Genomic DNA, 25501 nt, shown 5'->3' with positions numbered 1-25501 from the left:
CTTGTACAACCTAAATGATGTTGAAACATATCCTTTTGAAAAATAAAAAAAACTCCAGCACTTTGGTAATGTTGAACATCGTCCCACAATGTAATAGATATCTTATAAGTCATGTTTCTGGTGGATAGAGCTTCATCAGGGTTGCATCAAGCACCAACATGGCCTCTTGACTTAAGAGTCATGACGTGAGATTGCAGTGGTTAGATTGAAGCTTTGTTATAATTACCAGATTTTTATGTGGAAATGTTCCAAATGCCACCCTATTCCCTGAATAAGGCACTACTTTCGACCAGGGCATATAGGGAATAGGGTGCCATTTGGGACTCGATAGTTTAGTTCCTATAGTGTCTTTTCTCTTCCACTTGATTTCAAATATGTCTCTGTTGATTGGATGCTCAACCGTGACAGAGTCACAAACAACATCCTCTCGTCTCCCTCCATCTTCAGCCAGCTATCCTCATTCATTTCAAAATGACACAGTTGGAGTGACATGTGAGAGGATATTGTAAGGCAAGCTTCATCCGTCTGTCCCCTCTCCCTCTCTCTCTCTCCCTCCCTCTCCCTATCTCTCTCTCTCATTTACTTTCTCACTCCCCCCCTCTTTCCATCCCTCCACCCAGCCCCCTCCCCCTCTTTCACGTTCTCTCTCTTCAACTACAGGTGGTCATGCCTGCTAAGAGCAGCAAGGCTGACAGCATGGCTTGGAGGCTCATCATAACATTAAAGCACAAACACACAGGAACAGCAACATGATGTCTTAGACCTAGCTAATGTAATGTACTTGCACATGAAACACAGGAGCAGCAACATGATGTCTTAGACCTAACTAATGTAATGTACTAGCACATCGAACACAGGAGCAGCAACATGATGTCTTAGACCTAACTAATGTAATGTACTTGCACATCGAACACAGGAGCAGCAACATGATGTCTTAGACCTAACTAATGTAATGTACTTGCACATCGAACACAGGAGCAGCAACATGATGTCTTAGACCTAACTAATGTAATGTACTTGCACATCGAACACAGGAGCAGCAACATGATGTCTTAGACCTAACTAATGTAATGTACTTGCACATCGAACACAGGAGCAGCAACATGATGTCTTAGACCTAACTAATGTAATGTACTTGCACATCGAACACAGGAGCAGCAACATGATGTCTTAGACCTAACTAATGTAATGTACTTGCACATCGAACACAGGAGCAGCAACATGATGTCTTAGACCTAACTAATGTAATGTACTAGCACATCGAACACAGGAGCAGCAACATGATGTCTTAGACCTAACTAATGTAATGTACTTGCACATCGAACACAGGAGCAGCAACATGATGTCTTAGACCTAACTAATGTAATGTACTTGCACATCGAACACAGGAGCAGCAACATGATGTCTTAGACCTAACTAATGTAATGTACTTGCACATCGAACACAGGAGCAGCAACATGATGTCTTAGACCTAACTAATGTAATGTACTTGCACATCGAACACAGGAGCAGCAACATGATGTCTTAGACCTAACTAATGTAATGTACTTGCACATCGAACACAGGAGCAGCAACATGATGTCTTAGACCTAACTAATGTAATGTACTTGCACATCGAACACAGGAGCAGCAACATGATGTCTTAGACCTAACTAATGTAATGTACTTGCACATCGAACACAGGAGCAGCAACATGATGTCTTAGACCTAACTAATGTAATGTACTAGCACATCGAACACAGGCTGAACCATATCATCACATCTATTCCCAATCGATGCTCCCAATCTAACACATTTTACCATAAATTAGGCCACTATAAATTGTTTATACATTCCCCATGTATAACAGAAATTGTACTGGTGATCGTTTATTTGGCAACCACTGACAAGGGGTTACCCTCCTGAGACACTCTGGCACCATCTACCCATATGTCATCTAACCACATCCTCTCTACCCATATGTCATCTAACCACACCCTCTCTACCCATACAGTATGCCATCTAACCACATCCCCTCTACCCATATGTCATCTAACCACATCCTCTCTACCCATACAGTATGTCCTCTAACCACATCCTCTCTACCCATATGTCATCTAACCACATCCTCTCTACCCATACAGTATGTCATCTAACCACATCCTCTCTCCCCATATGTCATCTAACCACATCCTCAATACCCATATGTCATCTAACCACATCCTCTCTACCCATATGTCATCTAACCACATCCTCTCTACCCATATGTCATCTAACCACATCCTCTCTACCCATATGTCATCTAACCACATCCTCTCTACCCAGTGGTGGGCCGTCAGGGCCTGCAAGGCCTTCTCTGCTGGCCTAAACATCATCAGAATATATATATTTTTTTAAATATATTTTCCCACAAATATGTATGAAATTATTCCCCAGAGTAAGAGTTATACTCTTCATTTCATAGCTTTCCTCTTGGTTGCACTGCTTCCAGCCCCAGGTTGAGATTTGGAGGGCTGGTCTTTATGTTAGATCTTTTATCCAATCATATTCAGCCATCATGTGTTGCCAGGGGTCTAAAATATGCCCTCAGGCCTTCAGAATCAACAGTGCGGGGGCTTGTAGCTTATAGTGAATGGAAATGAAAATTTAGTGTCAACCAATCAGCTTTAGAGTTGGCTATTGTACGCCTGCTGGCTGGCTCCAGTGTTACACAGGAGCCAGCTAGCAGGCGTAGTGCGTGCACGTCTTTTGATTGGATTACCAATATTGAGAGGCAGGTCCTATGGGCAAGTCTATGCAGATCTAGGAAACTGAATTTGATAAACGAATTAATTCGCGTACTACTAAGCTGTTTTTTCAACCCACAATGGCGGAAGGAGGAGAAGATATCGATTTGGTCGAGGATATAATTATAACGCCATTCTCAAGACGAACTTTTCAAGAAAAGTTAGACATTGTAAGGAGAGGTCGCCCGACGCTACAAAGCCTGTCACAGGCGGGAAATGGGTTCGTTCGCTCGCCACTTTCAAAGTTTCAACTACGAGCGCTGTCAATGGCTCACAGGCTCTGAGAAGCACTGCAAACTGTACTGCTGGGAATGCCTATTATTTGCAAGTGATCGATTTGGTGTTTGGAGCCACACTGGCTTTGCAAACTTGAGTTGTCTAACCAAGGCAGCAACGAGACACCAAAGTACGCCTGGGCACTTACAAGCAATGGTGCTTTTGAAAACTTTTGGGGACACCGGAGTGGATCTACAGTTCAAAGAACAAGCGCGCAGGGCAACGGAGCTGCACAATGAAAAGGTGAAGGGAAATATTGAAAAGACTCATTGATTGTGTCATGTTTTTGGGTAAACACTGTTTACCCAAAAACGTCAATTTGTCAATTTCAAGGTGACGCAACGCCTGGTTATACTGCGTTTCTGTCTAAATGTATAGTGTCTAGAGCCATGGCATCATAATGATGGCATTAAGAGGTGGATTAATTCGGGTGGGACTGTGTAGTACCTCACTGAAGGCCCAGGCCCCAGGCCCACGGCACGCCAGTGTCTCTACCCATATGTCATCTAACCACATCCTCTCTACCCATATGTACTCTAACCACATCCTCTCTACCCATATGTCATCTAACCACATCCTCTCTACCCATATGTCATCTAACCACATCCTCTCTACCCATATGTACTCTAACCACATCCTCTCTACCCATATGTCATCTAACCACATCCTCTCTACCCATATGTCATCTAACCACATCCTCTCTACCCATATGTCATCTAACCACATCCTCTCTACCCATATGTCATCTAACCACATCCTCTCTACCCATATGTCATCTAACCACATCCTCTCTACCCATATGTCATCTAACCACATCCTCTCTACCCATGTCATCTAACAACATCCTCTCTACCCATATGTAATCTAACCACATCCTCTCTACCCATATGTCATCTAACCACATCCTCTCTACCCATATGTCATCTAACCACATCCTCTCTACCCATATGTCATCTAACCACATCCTCTCTACCCATATGTCATCTAACCACATCCTCTCTACCCATATATCATCTAACCACATCCTCTCTACCCATATGTCATCTAACCACATCCTCTCTACCCATATGTCATCTAACCACATCCAAACATCATTGTCACATGATTCAGCAGGCATTAAGGCATGAATTGCCTTGCTAGAGTGTAAACAGTAGCAGGGCATGGTATTCACAATCGTATTTATATTATAGACATGTTAGCTCTGTTCCAATATCCACACTAACATACCACATAGAATTCATGTCAGTATATTGCTCATACTAAGTAGTATGCTAGTGAACATGTTAAAGAGAAATGGATCTTAAGCACGTACAAAATCCTAACATATTGTACAAATGCACATAATAATGTCTAACATATCATACGAATTGGGTATCACTGTACACAATAGTGCACAACTTTATGGGACCCGTATTGACTCGTGAGTGCATCTTACCCCCCGTATATATCCTCGTTATTGTTATGTCATTATCTTGTGTTACTTTTCTATATTTTTTGGTATATCTTTTTTTTAACTTTAGTTTATTTTGTAAATATTTTCGTAACTATTTCTTGAACTGTATTGTTGGTTAAGGGCTTGCAAGTAACCATTTCACGGTACTGTTGTATTCGGCGCATGTGACAAAAAAATTGTGATTTGATTTGATTTGATAATGAAATATTGAACTAAAGATAAGACTTAAGCATAGTAAATCAATGTTTTTAACATGGCACAGTTACTCAGGGATCATTTCATGTCTCAATCAAGGCTCAAAGTAATGAAACACTAGACGCTGTCATGTCATGATATGTAAGGGTGGACTTCAGATACAGCAGTTATCATATCATATAGACTGATATGTTAATTAAACGTTTATTTTTTACTTCCTATCTGATCATTTTGACTCTGGTGGTATGGAGATTGAGAAGAAGGTCTCATGTCTTTCAAATGCAGTACATCATCTACATGATTCTATATGTGGATTTATCTCTGTCCCAACACTCCTTTACAATAAACTACTTCAACTATTTAGGGTGCCATGAGAATAAACCAATCACTATCCTGCTCCATAAACAGCAGCAACCACAACAAAAGGCAGGCTGATGAGACAGGGAAGCAGAGTCACATTTAACCTCAAGGTATTTTTATTCCACTTTCCTCTGGGCACATATACCCTTTTTTATTTTATTATACCCTTCCATTTCCCCTCTCCCCTCCCCACTTCCTTCCCCTCCCCTCTTCCCACCCCTCTTCCCTCCCATCCCCTCCCCGCTTCCTTCCCCTCTTCCTTCCCCTCTTCCCTCCCCTCTTCCCTCCCCTCTTCCTTCCCCTCTTCCCTCCCCTCTTCCCTCCCCTCTTCCCTCCCCTCTTCCCTCCCCTCTTCCTTCCCCTCTTCCCTCCCCTCTTCCTTCCCCTCTTCCTTCCCCTCTTCCCTCCCCTCTTCCCTCCCCATTTCCTTCCCCTCTTCCCACACCTCCTCACTTCCTTCCCCTCTTCCCTCCTCTCCCCTCCCCTCTTCCCTCCCCATTTCCCTCCCCTCTTCCCTCCCCATTTCCTTCCCCCGCTTCCCTCCCCACTTCCTTCCCCTCTTCATTCCCCTCCCCCTTCCCTTTTCCTTCCCCTCTTCCTTCCCCTCCCCCCTTTTCCTTCCCCTCTTCCCTCCCCACTTCCTTCCCCTCTTCCCTTCCCTCCCCCTTCCCCTCTTCCCTCCCCTTCCCCTCTTCCCTCCCCTTCCCCTTCCCTCTTCCTTCCCCTCCCCTCTTCCCTCCCTTTTCCTTTCCCTCTTCCCTCCCCACTTCCTTCCCCTCTTCCCTTCCCTTCCCTCCCCCTTCCCCTCTTCCTTCCCCTCTTCCTTCAGCCTCTCCCCTCTTCAGACACCTTGTGCGTATTGGAGTCGGACAGCCAGCCTGCTCTGGACTGGAGCCTGAGCCATCACTGAGCCGAGCCGTGAGGATCCACTGGGAGATTTCCAAAGCTAATTCAGCCCCTTTTCCAAACAACAGGGGAGAGGAGATAATTACCTGATTCTGGGATAACTATGTGCAGCTGGAGGGTACTCTGTCCACAGATGTGCTTCCCCTTCCTCCCTCTTTCATTCCATCCCCCCCTCTCTGGTGCCTACTGATACCCCCTCGTCGAGGGGAGGGAGGGAAGGATGGAGAGAGGGAGGGAGGTCTAGGAAGCAATCAACCCTGATTTGTTAAACCTGTCATTTGCAGGCTGGCTGTGTGGCGTTTGGTGGCTGTGGCACAACTATCGGGGTGAGAGAGAAGAGAGGGAGCGAGAGAGAGAGACCCGGGGCTACCTAAGTCCTTCCTCCAGAGCCGGCGTGGATAGAGAGAGATGGAGGATGTGGAGGGAGGACGTGGAGGAGGGAGGGAGGTGGTTAATTTAGGATCGCTCTGCCAGAGAAAGAGGACTGCCTGGCCTCTAGCCAGAGGGCACCAGGCCCCTCAGACAGACAGAGTCCTTGAGAAGCTTTACAAATGGCATCCTATTCCCAATTTAGTGCACTACTTTTGTCAAAAGTACTGGACTATGTAGGGAATAGAGTTCCATTTGGGACACACACCTTCAGAAGCCATGCAGCCCCAGCCACTGGGGATTTCTATTAAACATATTGAAATTTGTCTTCGACGGGAAGATCTATTAAAACGTTAAAACGTTATAATGAAGCAGGCTGGTGGACAGGTGGGTGAAGCAGTGGTGTTGGGGATGGATAGAGGGAAGGAGGGAGGGATGGAGGCCCATCCTTGTCCCAGTGGTGGCTCTATCTCTGGATCAGACAGAGATGGAGGCTGTGGTCATCAGCCTATCACTAAAGATTTGCTTTAGTCGAGGTGAAGCTTGGAGACCTGTTTTCTCCTCTCCCTCCCTGTGTCTCTACACTTGTAATGCCAGCTCTCCCTCTTCCCTCCCTCTGTCTCTATACTGGTTATGCCAGCTCTCGCTCATTCCCTCCCCCTGTCTCTACACTGGTTATGCCAGCTCTCCCTCTCCCCTCCCTCTGTCTCTACACTGCCTCCCTCTGTCTCTACACTGGTTATGCCAGCTCTCCCTCTCCCTCCCTCTGTCTCTACACTGGTTACGCCAGCTCTCCCTCTCCCCTCCCTCTGTCTCTACACTGCCTCCCTCTGTCTCTACACTGGTTATGCCAGCTCTCCCTCTCCCTCCCTCTGTCTCTACACTGGTTACGCCAGCTCTCCCTCTCCCCTCCCTCTGTCTCTACACTGCCTCCCTCTGTCTCTACACTGGTTATGCCAGCTCTCCCTCTCCCTCCCTCTGTCTCTACACTGCCTCCCTCTGTCTCTACACTGGTTATGCTAGCTCTCCCTCTCCCCTCCCTCTGTCTCTACACTGGTTACGCCAGCTCTCCCTCTTCCCTCCCTCTGTCTCTACACTGGTTATGCCAGCTCTCCCTCTGTCTCTAATCAGAAACTGTGGATTGATGGCAGCATTCACGCAAAACTGAAACCGCTAACCACTGCATTTAATCATGGCAAGAGTCTTGGAAACATGACCGAATACAAACAGTGTAGTTATTCCCTCCGCAATGCAATCAAACAAGCTGAGCGTCAGTATAGAGACAAAGTGGAGACGCAATTCAACAGATTCAGACACGAGACATATGTGGCAGGGTCTACAGTCAATCACGGATTACAAAAAGAAAACCAGCCCCGTCGCAGACATCGACGTCTTGCACCCAGACGAACTAAACAACTTCTTTGCGCGCTTTGAGGACAACACAGTACCACCGACACGGCCCGCTACCATAGACTGCGGGCTCTCCTTCTGGCCGACATGAGTAAAACATTTAAACGTGTTAAACCTCGCAAGGCTGCCGGCCCAGACGGCATCCGTAGCCTCGTCCTCAGAACATGCGGAGACCAGCTGGCTGGTGTGTTTACGGACATATTCAATCAATCCCTATCCCAGTCTGTTGTCCCCACATGCTTCAAGATGGCCACCATTGTTCCTGTTCCCAAGAAAGCTAAGGTAACTGAGCTAAACGACTACCGCCCCGTAGCACTCACTTCTGTCATCATGAAGTGCTTTGAGAGACTAGTCAAGGATCATATAACCCACTCCAATTTGCTTACCGCCCCAATAGGTCCACAGACGACGCAATCACACTGCACACTGCCCTAACCCATCTGGACAAGAGGAATACCTATGTAAGAATGTTGTTCATTGACTAGAGCTCAGCATTCAACACCATAGTACCCTCCAAACTCATTATTAAGCTTGAGACCCTGGGTCTCGACCCCGCCCTGTGCAACTGGGTCCTGGACTTCCTGACGGGCCGCCCCCAGGTGGTGAAGGTAGGAAACAACATCTCCACCCCGCTGATCCTCAACACTGGGGCCCCACAAGGGTGCGTTCTCAGCCCTCTCCTGTACTCCCTGTTCACCCACGACTGCGTGGCCATGCACACCTCCAACTCAATCATCAAGTTTGCAGACAACACAACAGTGGTAGGCCTGATTACCAACAACGACGAGACAGCCAACAGGGAGGAGGTGAGGGCCCTCGGAGTGTGGTGTCAGGAAAATAACCTCACACTCAACGTCAACAAAACAAAGGAGATGATTGTGGACTTCAGGAAGCAGCAGAGGGGGCACCCCCCATCCACATCAACGGGACAGCAGTGGAGAAGGTGGAAAGTTTTAAGTTCCTCAGCGTACACATCACGGACAAACTGAAATGGTCCACCCACACAGACAGCGTGGTGAAGAAGGCGCAACAGCACCTCTTCAACCTCAGGAGGCTGAAGAAATGTGTCTTGTCACCTATAACCCTCACAAACTTTTACAGATGCACAATCGAGAGCATCCTGTCGGGCTGTATCACCGCCTGGCATGGCAACTGAACTGCTCTCAACCGCAATGCTCTCCAGAGGGTAGTGAGGTCTGCACAACGCATCACCGGGGGCAAACTACCTGCCCTCCAGGACACCTACACCACCCGATGTCACAGGAAGGCCATGAAGATCATCAAGGACAACAACCACCCGAGCCACTGCCTGTTAACCTCACTTTCATCCAGAAGGCGAGGTCAGTACAGGTGCATCAAAGTTGGGACCGAGAGACTGAAAAACAGCTTGTCTCAAGGCCATCAGACTGTTAAACAGCCATCACTAACATAGAGAGGCTGCTGCCAACATACAGACTCAAACCACTGGCCACTTTAATAAATGGATTTAATAAAGGTATCACTAGTCACTTTAAATAATTCCACTTTAATAATGTTTACATATCCTACATTACTCATCTCATATGTATGTATGTATGTATATACAGTATTTTATACCATCTATTGTATCCTGCCTATGCCGCACGGCCATCGCGCATCCATATATTCATATTTACATATTCTTATTCCATCCCCTTACATTGTGTGTGTATAACGTAATCATTGTGAATTTGTTAAATTACTTGTTAGATATTACTGCATTGTCGGAACTAGAAGCACAAACATTTTGCTCCACTCGCATTAACATCCGCTAACGATGTGTATGTGACCAATACAATTTGATTTGATTATGCCAGCTCTCCCTCTTCCCTTCTCTCTCTGCCCCGATTATTCCAGCCCTCTCTCTATCTCTACACTGGTTATGCCAGCCCTCCCTCTACCTCTACACTGGTTATGCCAGCCCTCCCTCCCTCTACCTCTACACTGGTTATGCCAGCCCTCCCTCTACCTCTACACTGGTTATGCCAGCCCTCCCTCTACCTCTACACTGGTTATGCCAGCCCTCCCTCTCTCTATCTCTACACTGGTTATGCCAGCCCTCCCTCTCTCTATCTCTACACTGGTTATGTCAGCCCTCCCTCTCTCTATCTCTACACTGGTTATGCCAGCCCTCACTCTCTCTATCTCTACACTGGTTATGCCAGCCCTCCCTCTCTCTATCTCTACACTGGTTATGCCAGCCCTCCCTCTCTCTATCTCTACATTGGTTATGCCAGCCCTCCCTCTCTCTATCTCTACACTGGTTATGTCAGCTCTCCCTCTATCTCTACACTGGTTATGACAGCCCTGTCTCTATCTCTACACTGGTTATGCCAGCCCTCCCTCTCTCCATCTCTACACTGGTTATGCCAGCCCTCCCTCTCTCTATCTCTACACTGGTTATGCCAGCCCTCCCTCCCTCTGTCTCTACACTGGTTATGCCAGCTCTCCCTCTCCCCTCGCTCTGTCTCTACACTGGTTATGCCAGCTCTCCCTCTCCCCTCTCTCTGTCTCTACACTGGTTATGCCAGCTCTCCCTCTCCCCTCGCTCTGTCTCTACACTGGTTATGCCAGCTCTCCCTCTCCCCTCGCTCTGTCTCTACACTGGTTATGCCAGCTCTCCCTCTCCCCTCGCTCTGTCTCTACACTGGTTATGCCAGCTTTCTATCTTGCCAGGGTCTGTTAAGGGCTGCTGCCAGGGCGTAATGATGGATTTGTGCTGCTGTTGCATTTTCAAGTGATGCTAGTTTTTATTCAATTGAAAAACAGACATGACAGATTAATACACTTAAAATGAAGAATTGGCAAGGGATCAAGTCACAGCCAGCAGCCCTTAGCCTTAAATGAGAAATATTTTGAAGCTGCAGGGCCACTTTTATTACTTTAGAGCACTGATCAGTTTATCATTTTGAAACTGCCTAACTCTTGTCATTCACTGGATATGTTGTATTTTGACACCCCAAAACAACTTAGGAACATATTGAGCATGTCTATCGGTACAAATTCATATCTCAAGCTAATTCTATGAGACTTATGTTGTTGTATTTACCATGTCATTACAAGTTTGGAAACCATTTTGGTGCTTCTTTAGGCCTACAAGTATAATGCTTTGTTACAACTTGTTTTAACCATGTACCAGCCTCTATGGAGTAGGCTTATGTTTTCATTAAAGGCCCAGAGCAGTCAAAAACTATTTTTTTCTGTGTTTTATATACATTTCCACACTATGAGGTTGGAATAAGACTGTGAAATTGTGAAAATGATGATAATGCCCTTTTAGCCTGCTTTGGTGGGATGGAGTTTTGGCCTGCCTGGTGACATCACCAAGCGTAAATGAGTTAATAGACCAACAAGAAAGAGAGTTCCAAACCTCTCTGCCTATAACAGCTGGTTTTCAGTGTCCCCTCCCCACTCAGACCACTCCCAGGCAGTCCTAGCAAAAGTATTGCTTGAGAAATTCCTCTTTGCTAAGAATTTGAATTGAAAATAATCACAGTAAGGTACTTAATTGTTACCAAGAAATGATTTGATATCGAGATGAAAACGGCTTCCTTGGACCTTTAAGAGGCGGTTTCCCTGACATAGATAAAGCCTAGTCCTGATTCTCCATTCAAAGCACTTCTTGTTCCAGGACTAGGTTTATTCTGTACAGGGGAAAGCGGCCCAACATCTCTAAGAAAGTAAACCCACCTGACGTAGACGATGTATGGATTGCCGTCGTCAACACGGATGGATGTATTGATCCTTCTGACCCCTTCCTCTCGGTTACAGGAGAAGACATACTGAAACACAGTACAGAGAAAAAACAGTCTACATGGTGCATCAGAGCAGGGTGATGATTAATAGTCTGCTACATGGTACATCAGAACAGGGTGATGATAATAGTCTGCTACATCAGAACAGGGTGATGATAATAGTCTGCTACATGGTGCATCAGAACAGGGTGATGATAATAGTCTGCTACATGGTGCATCAGAACAGGGTGATGATAATAGTCTGCTACATGGTACATCAGAACAGGGTGATGATAATAGTCTGCTACATGGTGCATCAGAACAGGGTGATGATAATAGTCTGCTACATGGTGCATCAGAACAGGGTGATGATAATAGTCTGCTACATGGTACATCAGAACAGGGTGATGATAATAGTCTGCTACATGGTGCATCAGAACAGGGTGATGATACTAGTCTGCTACATGGTGCAACAGAACAGGGTGATGATAATAGTCTGCTACATGGTACATCAGAACAGGGTGATGATAATAGTCTTCTACATGGTGCAACAGAACAGGGTGATGATAAGTCTGCTACATGGTGCAACAGAACAGGGTGATGATAATAGTTTGCTACATGGTACATCAGAACAGGGTGATGATAATAGTCTGCTACATGGTGCATCAGAACAGGGTGATGACAATAGTCTGCTACATCAGAACAGGGTGATGATAATAGTCTGCTACATCAGAACAGGGTGATGATAATAGTCTGCTACATCAGAACAGGGTGATGATAATAGTCTGCTACATGGTGCATCAGAACAGGGTGATGATAATAGTCTGCTACATGGTGCATCAGAACAGGGTGATGATAATAGTCTGCTACATGGTGCATCAGAACAGGGTGATGATAATAGTCTGCTACATGGTGCATCAGAACAGGGTGATGATAATAGTCTGCTACATGGTGCATCAGAACAGGGTGATGACAATAGTCTGCTACATGGTGCAACAGAACAGGGTGATGATAATAGTCTGCTACATGGTACATCAGAACAGGGTGATGATAATAGTCTTCTACATGGTGCAACAGAACAGGGTGATGATAATAGTCTGCTACATGGTGCAACAGAACAGGGTGATGATAATAGTCTGCTACATGGTACATCAGAACAGGGTGATGATAATAGTCTGCTACATGATGCATCAGAACAGGGTGATGATAATAGTCTGCTACATGGTGCATCAGAACAGGGTGATGATAATAGTCTGCTACATGGTACATCAGAACAGGGTGATGATAATAGTCTGCTACATGGTGCATCAGAACAGGGTGATGATACTAGTCTGCTACATGGTGCAACAGAACAGGGAGATGATAATAGTCTGCTACATGGTACATCAGAACAGGGTGATGATAATAGTCTTCTACATGGTGCAACAGAACAGGGTGATGATAAGTCTGCTACATGGTGCAACAGAACAGGGTGATGATAATAGTCTGCTACATGGTACATCAGAACAGGGTGATGATAATAGTCTGCTACATGGTGCATCAGAACAGGGTGATGACAATAGTCTGCTACATCAGAACAGGGTGATGATAATAGTCTGCTACATCAGAACAGGGTGATGATAATAGTCTGCTACATCAGAACAGGGTGATGATAATAGTCTGCTACATGGTGCATCAGAACAGGGTGATGATAATAGTCTGCTACATGGTGCATCAGAACAGGGTGATGATAATAGTCTGCTACATGGTGCATCAGAACAGGGTGATGATAATAGTCTGCTACATGGTGCATCAGAACAGGGTGATGATAATAGTCTGCTACATGGTGCATCAGAACAGGGTGATGACAATAGTCTGCTACATGGTGCAACAGAACAGGGTGATGATAATAGTCTGCTACATGGTACATCAGAACAGGGTGATGATAATAGTCTTCTACATGGTGCAACAGAACAAGGTGATGATAATAGTCTGCTACATGGTGCAACAGAACAGGGTGATGATAATAGTCTGCTACATGGTACATCAGAACAGGGTGATGATAATAGTCTGCTACATGATGCATCAGAACAGGGTGATGATAATAGTCTGCTACATCAGAACAGGGTGATGATAATAGTCTGCTACATCAGAACAGGGTGATGATAATAGTCTGCTACATGGTACATCAGAACAGGGTGATGATAATAGTCTGCTACATGGTGCATCAGAACAGGGTGATGATAATAGTCTGCTACATGGTGCATAAGAACAGGGTGATGATAATAGTCTGCTACATGGTGCATCAGAACAGGGTGATGACAATAGTCTGCTACATCAGAACAGGGTGATGATAATAGTCTGCTACATCAGAACAGGGTGATGATAATAGTCTGCTACATCAGAACAGGGTGATGATAATAGTCTCCTACATGGTGCATCAGAACAGGGTGATGATAATAGTCTGCTACATGGTGCATCAGAACAGGGTGATGACAATAGTCTGCTACATGGTGCATCAGAACAGGGTGATGACAATAGTCTGCTACATAGTGCATCAATTGTTTGGGGAAAAACATAGCACAAAGCACTATGGTCCACAAAACATGCACAGTTCTAGGCTGTATCAGCCGATATAGGCAGTAGAGTACTGTAAACAACAACGAAACAGAAAATAATCAAAGACTTCATAGAGACAAGAAACATAGAGACTGTGTCCCAAACATAACCCTATGTAGTCTGTTGACCAGAGCCCATTAGGGCATCCCATAGCAGATATAGAGAATAGGGTGCCATTTGGGACAAAACTTTCATCTTTCAAGTTTCAAGTTTATGGGCCCTGGTTAACAGTAGTGCACTATATAGGGAATAGAGTGCCATTTGGGACAAATCCTTTATTTTTCAAGTTGTTGAGTCATATGGGCCCTGGTCAAAAGTAGTGCACTATATAGGTAATAGGGTGCCATTTGGTACTCAGAAAGCCTCACCTGTAGCATTCCCTCCTGGATGAAGAGTTTCATGAAAAAGAAGCCCCTGGTCACTGCTCCCTGGTCCACGTACAGGATGGTTCCCTGGACCTCCTGGGTCTGAAACCTCACAGTGATGTTGTTGTTGGCACCAAGGTCTATGCCCTCAAACTCCAAGTAGGAATTACCAGAGTACTGGACGTAGCTGGAGTCTGGAGAGGGGAAAAGGGGGTGGGAGAGAGACGGGGAGATGAAGGGCAACTTAGAAAAGTGTAATATTTCATAAATCTTTCAACACCCTCACAGTACAGAGCACTGAGAAATTGGCTATTGTGTCAAATGTATTAATCTATAGAAGTGATGATTTTATCTCCTATATATTGTCTGTATCTTACTGATGATTTTTTCTCCTGAATATTGTCTGTATCTTATGGGGAGGCAGGTAGCCTAGTGGTTAGAGGGTTGGGCCAGTAACTGAAAGGTTGCTAGATTGAATCCCCGAGCTGACAAGGTAAAAATATGCCGTTCTGCCCCTGAACAAGGCAGTTAACCATGTTCCTAGGCTGGCATTGTAAATAAGAATTTGTTCTTAACTGACTTCCCTAGTTAATATAAATAAATGAAACAGTTGAAGTTGAAAGTTTACCTTAGCCAAATACATTTAAACTCAGTTTTTCACAATTCCTGACATTTAATCATAGTAAAAATTCCCTGTCTTAGGTCAGTTAGGATCCCCACTTCCTTTTAAGAATGTGAAATGTCAGAATAATAGTAGAGCGAATGATTTATTTCAGCTTTTATTTCTTTCATCACCTTCAGAAGTGGGTCAGAAGTCTACAAACACTCAACTAGTATTTGGTAGCTTTGCCTTGAAATTGTTTAACTTGGGTCAAACGTTTCGGGTAGCCTCCAACAAGCTTCCCACAATAAGTTGGGTGAATTTTGCCCATTCCTCCTGACAGAGCTGGTGTAACTGAGTCAGGTTTGTAGGCATACTTGCTCAAACAAGCTTTTTCAGTTCTGCCCACACATTTTCTATAAGATTGAGGTCAGGGCTTTGTGATGGCCACTCCAATACCTTGAATGTGTTGTCCTTAAGCAACTTTGGAAGTATGCTTGGGGTCATTGTCCATTTGGATGACCCATTTGCGACCAAGCTTTAACTTCCTGACTGATCTTGAGATGTTGCTTCAATATATCCACATAATTTTCCTCCTCATGATGCTATCTATTTTGTGAAGTGCACCAGTCCCTCCTGCAGCAAAGCACCCCACAACATGATGCTGCCACCCCCGTGCTTCACGGCTTGCAAGCCTCCCCATTTTTCCTCCAAACATCAGAACAGAGGACCTTTCTCCAAATAGTACAATATTTGTCCCCATGTTCAGTTGCAAACCGTAGTCTGGCTTTTTTATGGCGGTTTTGGAGCAGTGGCGTCTTCCTTGCTGAGCGGCCTTTCAGGTTGTGTTGATATTTCCGGAGTTCCGAATTAAGCAGCAGCAGCTGAAAAGATGAGCTCCTACAAATATTGAAATTTAAATGTTTTTTTAGAGTAAAGTACATCGAAAAAAAATCAAAAGAAAACTGCAAACTGAATAGGAGACCAAACAAGCAGCAAACAAAGAAGAAAGGCTTTTGAAAAAGTAATTTTCATAAAATTATACCGTTTTCTTAGCTAGCTAAGTTGTTTACCTGTTGCTAGGCAGTTGCTAGGGACATTCCTGAAAGAAGCTAGCTAGCTAACAAGGAGTGTCTAGTTGGCAGAAGAGAAGAAGGGACAAAGAAGGGACAAAGTGGGACAAAATAAGGACAGAAGAAAAGGGAAAGGGGACATTAAGGTGAAGCAGTCCTCTAAAGACACAAAAGACAATAATACAAGAAACAACACTTCTATTGCCTCTCCCTCTACGATACGCACTTCCGGTTTGGTTTGGAGCGAGTAGTTGCATTCCGCTTTGCTCCACAGGTAGTATTACAGGTAGTATTACATTTCATTTCATTACAGTACAACAGTTTGATTTGTTTGATCTTAGCTGGCTACATAGCCGTCTTTGTATCCAAGATAATTGTGTAGTCTAGAGTAATTGTCGAGGTTACCTAGCCAGTTAGAGGTTACCTAGCCAGCTACACTTTCAAACAAAGTCAACAACGCAGCCACTGCTAGCTAGCCTATTTCACCAGCCAGCAGTACTATATCATTTTAGTCAATAAGATTTTTTGCAACGTAAGCTTAACTTTCTGAACATTCGAGACGTGTAGTCCACTTGTCATTCCAATCTCCTTTGCATTAGCGTAGCCTCTTCTGTAGCCTGTCAACTATGTGTCTGTCTATCCCTGTTCTCTCCTCTCTGCACAGACAATACAAACGCTTCACACCGCGTGGCCGCTGCTACTCTAACCTGGTGGTCCCAGCGCGCACGACCCACGTGGAGTTCCAGGTCTCAGGCAGCCTCTGGAACTGCCGATCTGCGGCCAACAAGGCAGAGTTCATCTCAGCCTATGCTTCCCTCCAGTCCCTCGACTTCTTGGCACTGACGGAAACATGGATTACCACTGATAACACTGCTACTCCTACTGCTCTCTCCTCGTCTGCCCACGTGTTCTCGCACACCCCGAGAGCTTCTGGTCAGCGGGGTGGTGGCACTGGGATCCTCATCTCTCCCAAGTGGACATTCTCTCTTTCTCCCCTGACCCATCTGTCTATCGCCTCCTTTGAATTCCATGCTGTCACAGTTACCAGCTCTTTCAAGCTTAACATCCTTATCATTTATCGCCCTCCAGGTTCCCTTGGAGAGTTCATCAATGAGCTTGACGCCCTGATAAGTTCCTTTCCTGAGGATGGCTCACCTCTCACAGTTCTGGGTGACTTTAACCTCCCCACGTCTACCTTTGACTCATTCCTCTCTGCCTCCTTCTTTCCACTCCTCTCCTCTTTTGACCTCACCCTCTCACCTTCCCCCCCTACTCACAAGGCAGGCAATACGCTTGACCTCATCTTTACTAGATGCTGTTCTTCCACTAATCTCATTGCAACTCCCCTCCAAGTCTCCGACCACTACCTTGTATCCTTTTCCCTCTCGCTCTCATCCAACACTTCCCACACTGCCCCTACTCGGATGGTATCGCGCCGTCCCAACCTTCGCTCTCTCTCCCCCGCTACTCTCTCCTCTTCCATCCTATCATCTCTTCCCTCTGCTCAAACCTTCTCCAACCTATCTCCTGATTCTGCCTCCTCAACCCTCCTCTCCTCCCTTTCTGCATCCTTTGACTCTCTATGTCCCCTATCCTCCAGGCCGGCTCGGTCCTCCCCTCCTGCTCCGTGGCTCGACGACTCATTGCGAGCTCACAGAACAGGGCTCCGGGCAGCCGAGCGGAAATGGAGGAAAACTCGCCTCCCTGCGGACCTGGCATCCTTTCACTCCCTCCTCTCTACATTCTCCTCTTCTGTCTCTGCTGCTAAAGCCAATTTCTACCACTCTAAATTCCAAGCATCTGCCTCTAACCCTAGGAAGCTCTTTGCCACCTTCTCCTCCCTCCTGAATCCTCCTCCCCCTCCTCCCCCCTCCTCCCTCTCTGCTGATGACTTCGTCAACCATTTTGAAAAGAAGGTCGACGATCCTCGTTTGCTAAGTCAAACGACACCGCTGGTTCTGCTCACACTGCCCTACCCTGTGCTTTGACCTCTTTCTCCCCTCTCTCTCCAGATGAAATCTCGCGTCTTGTGACGGCCGGCCGCCCAACAACCTGCCCGCTTGACCCTATCCCCTCCTCTCTTCTCCAGACCATTTCCGGAGACCTTCTCCCTTACCTCACCTCGCTCATCAACTCATCCTTGACCGCTGGCTACGTCCCTTCCGTCTTCAAGAGAGCGAGAGTTGCACCCCTTCTGAAAAAACCTACACTCGATCCCTCCAATGTCAACAACTACAGACCAGTATCCCTTCTTTCTTTTCTCTCCAAAACTCTTGAACGTGCCGTCCTTGGCCAGCTCTCCTGCTATCTCTCTCAGAATGACCTTCTTGATCCAAATCAGTCAGGTTTCAAGACTAGTCATTCAACTGAGACTGCTCTTCTCTGTGTCACGGAGGCGCTCCGCACTGCTAAAGCTAACTCTCTCTCCTCTGCTCTCATCCTTCTAGACCTATCGGCTGCCTTTGATACTGTGAACCATCAGATCCTCCTCTCCACCCTCTCCGAGCTGGGCATCTCCGGCGCGGCCCACGCTTGGATTGCGTCCTACCTGACAGGTCGCTCCTACCAGGTGGCGTGGCGAGAATCTGTCTCCGCACCACGTGCTCTCACCACTGGTGTCCCCCAGGGCTCTGTTCTAGGCCCTCTCCTATTCTCGCTATACACCAAGTCACTTGGCTCTGTCATATCCTCACATGGTCTCTCCTATCATTGCTATGTAGACGACACACAATTAATCTTCTCCTTTCCCCCCTCTGATAACCAGGTGGTGAATCGCATCTCTGCATGTCTGGCAGACATATCAGTGTGGATGACGGATCACCACCTCAAGCTGAACCTCGGCAAGACGGAGCTGCTCTTCCTCCCGGGGAAGGACTGCCCGTTCCATGATCTCGCCATCACGGTTGACAACTCCATTGTGTCCTCCTCCCAGAGTGCTAAGAACCTTGGCGTGATCCTGGACAACACCCTGTCGTTCTCAACTAACATCAAGGCGGTGACCCGTTCCTGTAGGTTCATGCTCTACAACATTCGCAGAGTACGACCCTGCCTCACGCAGGAAGCGGCGCAGGTCCTAATCCAGGCACTTGTCATCTCCCGTCTGGATTACTGCAACTCGCTGTTGGCTGGGCTCCCTGCCTGTGCCATTAAACCCCTACAACTCATCCAGAACGCCGCAGCCCGTCTGGTGTTCAACTTTCCCAAGTTCTCTCACGTCACCCCGCTCCTCCACTCTCTCCACTGGCTTCCAGTTGAAGCTCGCATCCGCTACAAGACCATGGTGCTTGCCTACGGAGCTGTGAGGGGAACGGCACCTCCGTACCTTCAGGCTCTGATCAGGCCCTACACCCAAACAAGGGCACTGCGTTCATCCACCTCTGGCCTGCTCGCCTCCCTACCTCTGAGGAAGTACAGTTCCCGCTCAGCCCAGTCAAAACTGTTCGCTGCTCTGGCACCCCAATGGTGGAACAAACTCCCTCACGACGCCAGGTCAGCGGAGTCAATCACCACCTTCCGGAGACACCTGAAACCCCACCTCTTTAAGGAATACCTAGGATAGGATAAAGTAATCCTTCTAACCCCCCCCCCCCTTAAAAGAGTTAGATGCACTATTGTAAAGTGGTTGTTCCACTGGATATCATAAGGTGAATGCACCAATTTGTAAGTCGCTCTGGATAAGAGCGTCTGCTAAATGACTTAAATGTAAAATGTAAATGTAAATATAGGACTCGTTTTAATGTGGATATAGATACTTTGTACCTGTTTCCTCCAGCATCTTCACATGGTCCATTGCTGTTGTTCTGGGATTGATTTGCACTTTTCGCACCAAAGTACGTTCATCTCTAGGAGACACAACGTGTCTCCTTCCTTAACGGTATGATGGCTGCGTGGTCCCATGGTGTTTATACTTGCGTACTATTGTTTGTACAGATGAACGCGTTACCTTTAGGCGTTTGGAAATGGCTCCCAAGGATGAACCAGACTTGTGGAGGTCTACAATTTCTTTCTGAGGTCTTGGCTGATTTATTTTAATTTTCCCATGATGTCAAGCAAAGAGGCATTGAGTTTGAAGGTAGGCCTTGAAATACATCCACAGGTACACCTCCAATTGACTCAAATGATGTCAGTTACCCTATCGGAAGCTTCTAAAGCCATGACATCATTTTCTGGAATTTTCCAAGCTGTTTAAAGGCAGTCAACTTAGTGAACTTCTGAACCACTGGAATTGTGATACAGTGAATTATAAGTGAAATAATCTGTCTGTAAACAATTGTTGGAAAAATGACTTGTGTTATGCACAAAGTAGATGTCCTAACCGACTTGCCAAAACTATAGTTTGTTGACAAGAAATTTGTGGAGTGGTTAAAAAATGAGTTTTAATGTTTCCAACCTAAGTGAATGTAAACTTCTGACTTCAACTGTATATGAAAACTGTCTGTTTGGTATGCCACTATTCAGCTGCGTTTCAACACGTCATCCCTATTGAGTTTGTCAGTCTATGAAGCAACGCCAGGGGGTCTGCAAATTTAATTCTAGAGGAGCAAAATGATAAAAAAAAGGAGCCTTCAACTGAGTGTGTGATAAGTTACAACGCCAGCCTTGAAATGTAATTACGCTCCATAGAGAGTTCAAGGATGCCTCCCAAATGGCACGCTCTTCTGTATATAGTGCACTGCATTTGATCAAAAGTAGTGCACTATATAGGGATTAGGGTACCATTTGAGATGGATCCTTAGTGTTCTTCATAGAAATATGAAATATGGATCTGAACAGAAATAATGTATCAAAGGCTTCTGATTGTGATTGCCCCTCCTACAGCATGTCAGGGGAGGCAGGGAGCTGTGTTTCTTTGGTTTTCTTGAGAGTTCATCACTGGTATAACATGAATAACAAAATATATAGGCCCCTTACAAATCTCCTTACATGAGTCAGTTGTGTGTTATCTTGTGGTGCCAATACATAGACTCTATGGCACCTGTTACTGAATGCATATTTTGGAGGCTCATTATTAAGTCTTTATCTCACTTCTAAACTCACTCAGACTCAATGCATAACACAGTAATCGTGGTTGGAGTTTTAACTGTACAATAGTTACATCAACATTGGCTGCCACTACCTGCTGTGAAAACATCATATGGAACGGATTACTTAGTCCCAGAATGCAGAGGAATTCATTAACATTTTATTTATTGTCCAGGGTAAAGATCTTTTCCTCAAAGCTAAGATGTAAAATGTCTGCAGGAGTCACGGATCAATTCAAGCCCTCTCGCTGTTTAATGCTGTCAGACATCCCGGTCTACCCTCTTTCAAAGCCATGTCTCCCTCTAACTGCAAGTCCTTTATGAATATTAGGGCCTGTAATTGTCCAGCACTGAACACTGATTAAAAGGAAAGAGGAATTCCTCACAGCTGGAAACACAAGCCATCACAATTCTAGATCAACTAGGTATGCGTCCCAAATGTCACCTTACTACCTATATAGTGCACTACTTTTGACCAATACCCCATTGGAATATAGGGAATAGGGTGCCATTTGGGATGCACATTAGGAGTTATGAAATGTGGCCCTACCCTGCCTATAATGAGGTAGGGACGAGGGTGGACCGTAGCCTTGGTGTGTCTTGTATTTGTCTCTAATTGGCAGGGTATATGGAAATATTAGCTTTATTCATCGCAGGTGACAAAGTGATCATCATTTTTTTATGCTTTTCTCAGTGGAGGTGTGGAACGGAGATGGGCTTTTACTATCTAAACATGCGTACACTACAAGAAAACCTTACGGTAATCAAACTGGGGTAGAAAATGATGAACAACAAGTGCAAACATGGACATGGTTATTGTCTGAATATTTACTAAAGCAGATATATGCAAGCAAGAACACTCAACACAAAGGATATGTAGCTCTTCTAATTCACTTAGGAGACTGACTATCCACAAGCCAGACTGTACAGTACAGTACGAAGACAATGGCTAAGGACATACAGATGGCAACTGAGAGAGATTGATTAGTCTGCATTCACCAGAGCAGAATTAAAGCCAGGGTGGAGTTACTGGAAAGAAAAGGATGATATGAGAAACCCATGTGCTGGTGCTCTCCAGTGGGTAAACACTATAGGGCCACGGAGACTTAGTAGAAGCTGCTCTTAGAAAAATGTTTTCTGTTGACTGGCAGAAAAACTTAAAGCATGATGGGAATAAATTTTTCCATCAATGCACTCTTGAAGAATTATGATATGTTTGGAAACGTATTTATGAGGAAGGAATGTTGACAGATTTCATAAGAGGGAAAACATTTCTGCTGCATGACCCTAAATACTGTGGCCTTTAGAAACACAAAAACCAATAATAAAATCACACATTAACAGCATAGACCCTTTTAGCTCTGTGAATGAAAATATATTTTGTCCTGCGATTGTTAAAAGCCCTCACACCTCTTCCATTTATGGGTTGTAAAAGGGGTAAATAGGATTGCTTTGCTACAAGCCGTGAAGCATGTAAATGACACAATATACCGAAGGTAGAGAGGCGGAGAAAAGAGAAGGAGCCTGGCTGAAAGGAATTTAATCATACACCTTTATTACATGGCTCATTGTATAGCATGATATTCTGCTTTATATCATCCGTGTCAGTAAGGCAATTATGGGACATTTCAGGAAGGCTTGTTCTAATGCCTGGAAGTTTATTGAGGGTAGTGACGCAGACTGTTTTAAGAGACTGACTCAGACCCCAGCAATTTGGGGCAGAGAGAGCATTAGAGGATCTCATCATGCTTTATGTACTGTATTTCTCGTTTGCGACAAACGTTGCTATTTGTTGACAAAAATAGCCCCAACCCGTCTGAAAAACCCTGTTATAATCATAAGCGCTCCCTAATACACCTGTATTGTAGTTCTTCTTCTATTTCTTCTTTTCACTGTTAAATGGCGACACATCAGAAATCAGACAGCCAGATGAATGTTAAATGGCTACACATCAGAAATCAGACAGATCACTGTTAAATGGCGACACCTCAGAAATAAGACAGCCAGATCACTGTTAAATGGTTACACATCAGAAATCAGACAGCCAGATCACTGTTAAATGGCTACGACTTAGAAATCAGCCAGCCAGATCACTGTTAAATGGCTACACATCAGAAATCAGACAGCCAGATCACTGTTAAATGGCTACACCTCAGAAATCAGACAGCCAGATCACTGTTAAATGGCTACACATCAGAAATCAGCCAGCCAGATCAGTGTTAAATGGCTACACATCAGAACTCAGCCTCTTTTAGGTTGTTGTCGTGATTTATCGAGCTGCTAGAAGCGAGACCTCTATCATATCAGTTAGACTTTGAGTCCCAATAGACCAGCCTGTTTGATCTGACGGAGGGTGGCCTCCAGGGTAGATGGGCTAACCTTAACACCCCCCCTCCGTCTGACCCTCCTTCTCTCTGGACAGTAATAGGACCAATACCCTGAGGGGAAAGAAAAGACAGAGAATTATCAGGGAGAGAGATATAATTATCAGGAAGAGAGAGATAATTATCAGGAAGAGAGAGAGACTTATCAGGTAGAAAGAGAGAGGGGGAATTATCAGGAAGAAAGAGAGAGGGAGAATTATCAGGGAGAGAGAGAGAGATAATTATCAGGAAGAGAGAGATAATTATCAGAAAGAAAGAGAGAGGGAGAATTATCAGGAAGCGAGAGAGGGGGAGAATTTTCAGGGAGAGAGAGAGAGATAATTATCAGGAAGAGAGAGAGAATTATCAGAAAGAGAGAGGGAGAATTATCAGGAAGTGAGAGAGGGGGAGAATTTTCAGGGAGAGAGAGAGAGATAATTATCAGGAAGAAAGAGAGAGGGAGAATTATCAGGAAGCGAGAGGGAGAAAGAGAGAATTATCAGGAAGCGAGAGAGGGAGAAAGAGAGAATTATCATTGAGAGAGAGAGAGAGAAAGAGAGAATTATCAGGGAGAGAGAAAGAGAATTGACTGTGATCTGAGAATTAATGAGGATAAATGCAAGCCAACAACGGTGTGCTCTCTCCCGCTCGCTCTCCCCGCTCTCCCTCCCTCCCTATTCAGTCCCTGACAATAGGATTTGCCAATGCTGATGATGGAAAATTACCCCTCAGAGACAAAGCCATTCATTAATTTTAAAGCCCTTGTTTGGTCTGATGTAGTCTTTGATGCAGTCTGAGGCTGGTGTGTGTTTGCGCACGTGTGTGTGTTCGTGCATGGCTGCTAACTGCTGCCACGAGGCAGGGGTATGCCTCATTAACAGTTAGCTCCAGTGTCTCTCCCAGGTCTATCCTTTTCCACTAGCTACCTTAAATTATCAGGCTTTACTGTAGTTACCATCCTGGCTATCATCCTCCAGTATAACTGGCCTTTACTGTAGTTACCATCCTGGCTATCATCCTCCAGTATAACTGGCCTTTACTGTTGTTACCATCCTGGCTATCATCCTCCAGTATAACTGGCCTTTACTGTAGTTACCATCCTGGCTATCATCCTCCAGTATAACTGGCCTTTACTGTAGTTACCATCCTGGCTATCATCCTCCAGCATAACTGGCCTTTACTGTAGTTACCATCCTGGCTATCATCCTCCAGTATAACTGGCCTTTACTGTAGTTACCATCCTGGCTATCATCCTCCAGTATAACTGGCCTTTACTGTAGTTACCATCCTGGCTATCATCCTCCAGTATAACTGGCCTTTACTGTAGTTACCATCCTGGCTATCATCCTCCAGTATAACTGGCCTTTACTGTAGTTACCATCCTGGCTATCATCCTCCAGTATAACTGGCCTTTACTGTAGTTACCACCTGGCTATCATCCTCCAGTATAACTGGCCTTTACTGTAGTTACCACCTGGCTATCATCCTCCAGTATAACTGGCCTTTACTGTAGTTACCATCCTGGCTATCATCCTCCAGTATAACTGGCCTTTACTGTAGTTACCACCTGGCTATCATCCTCCAGTATAACTGGCCTTTACTGTAGTTACCATCCTGGCTATCATCCTCCAGTATAACTGGCCTTTACTGTAGTTACCATCCTGGCTATCATCCTCCAGTATAACTGGCCTTAACTGTAGTTACCACCTGGCTATCATCCTCCAGTATAACTGGCATTTACTGTAGTTACCACCTGGCTATCATCCTCCAGTATAACTGGCCTTCACTGTAGTTACCATCCTGGCTATCATCCTCCAGCATAACTAGCCTTTACTGTAGTTACCATCCTGGCTATCATCCTCCAGTATAACTGGCCTTTACTGTAGTTACCACCTGGCTATCATCCTCCAGTATAACTGGCCTTTACTGTAGTTACCACCTGGCTATCATCCTCCAGTATAACTGGCCTTTACTGTAGTTACCATCCTGGCTAT

General features: G+C 45.4%; 1 protein-coding gene across 1 annotated transcript in view; it reads right to left on the bottom strand.

Moving 5' to 3' along the window:
* Positions 1-25501, bottom strand: part of eys (eyes shut homolog) — a 506958-nt gene that overhangs the window by 203295 nt on the left and 278162 nt on the right. The window contains exons 34-35 of the mRNA XM_071394489.1: positions 14453-14643; positions 11443-11534 (exon numbers count right to left, since the gene is read on the bottom strand). Of these exons, the coding sequence (XP_071250590.1) occupies positions 11443-11534; positions 14453-14643 (283 nt within the window). The remainder of the gene's footprint in view (positions 1-11442; positions 11535-14452; positions 14644-25501) is intronic.

Source organism: Salvelinus alpinus, chromosome 3, assembly GCF_045679555.1.
Source record: "Salvelinus alpinus chromosome 3, SLU_Salpinus.1, whole genome shotgun sequence".
In the NCBI taxonomy this organism is placed as follows: domain Eukaryota; kingdom Metazoa; phylum Chordata; class Actinopteri; order Salmoniformes; family Salmonidae; genus Salvelinus; species Salvelinus alpinus.
Note: the sequence above shows the minus strand (reverse complement) of the source record. Positions and strands in the feature narration are given on the sequence as shown.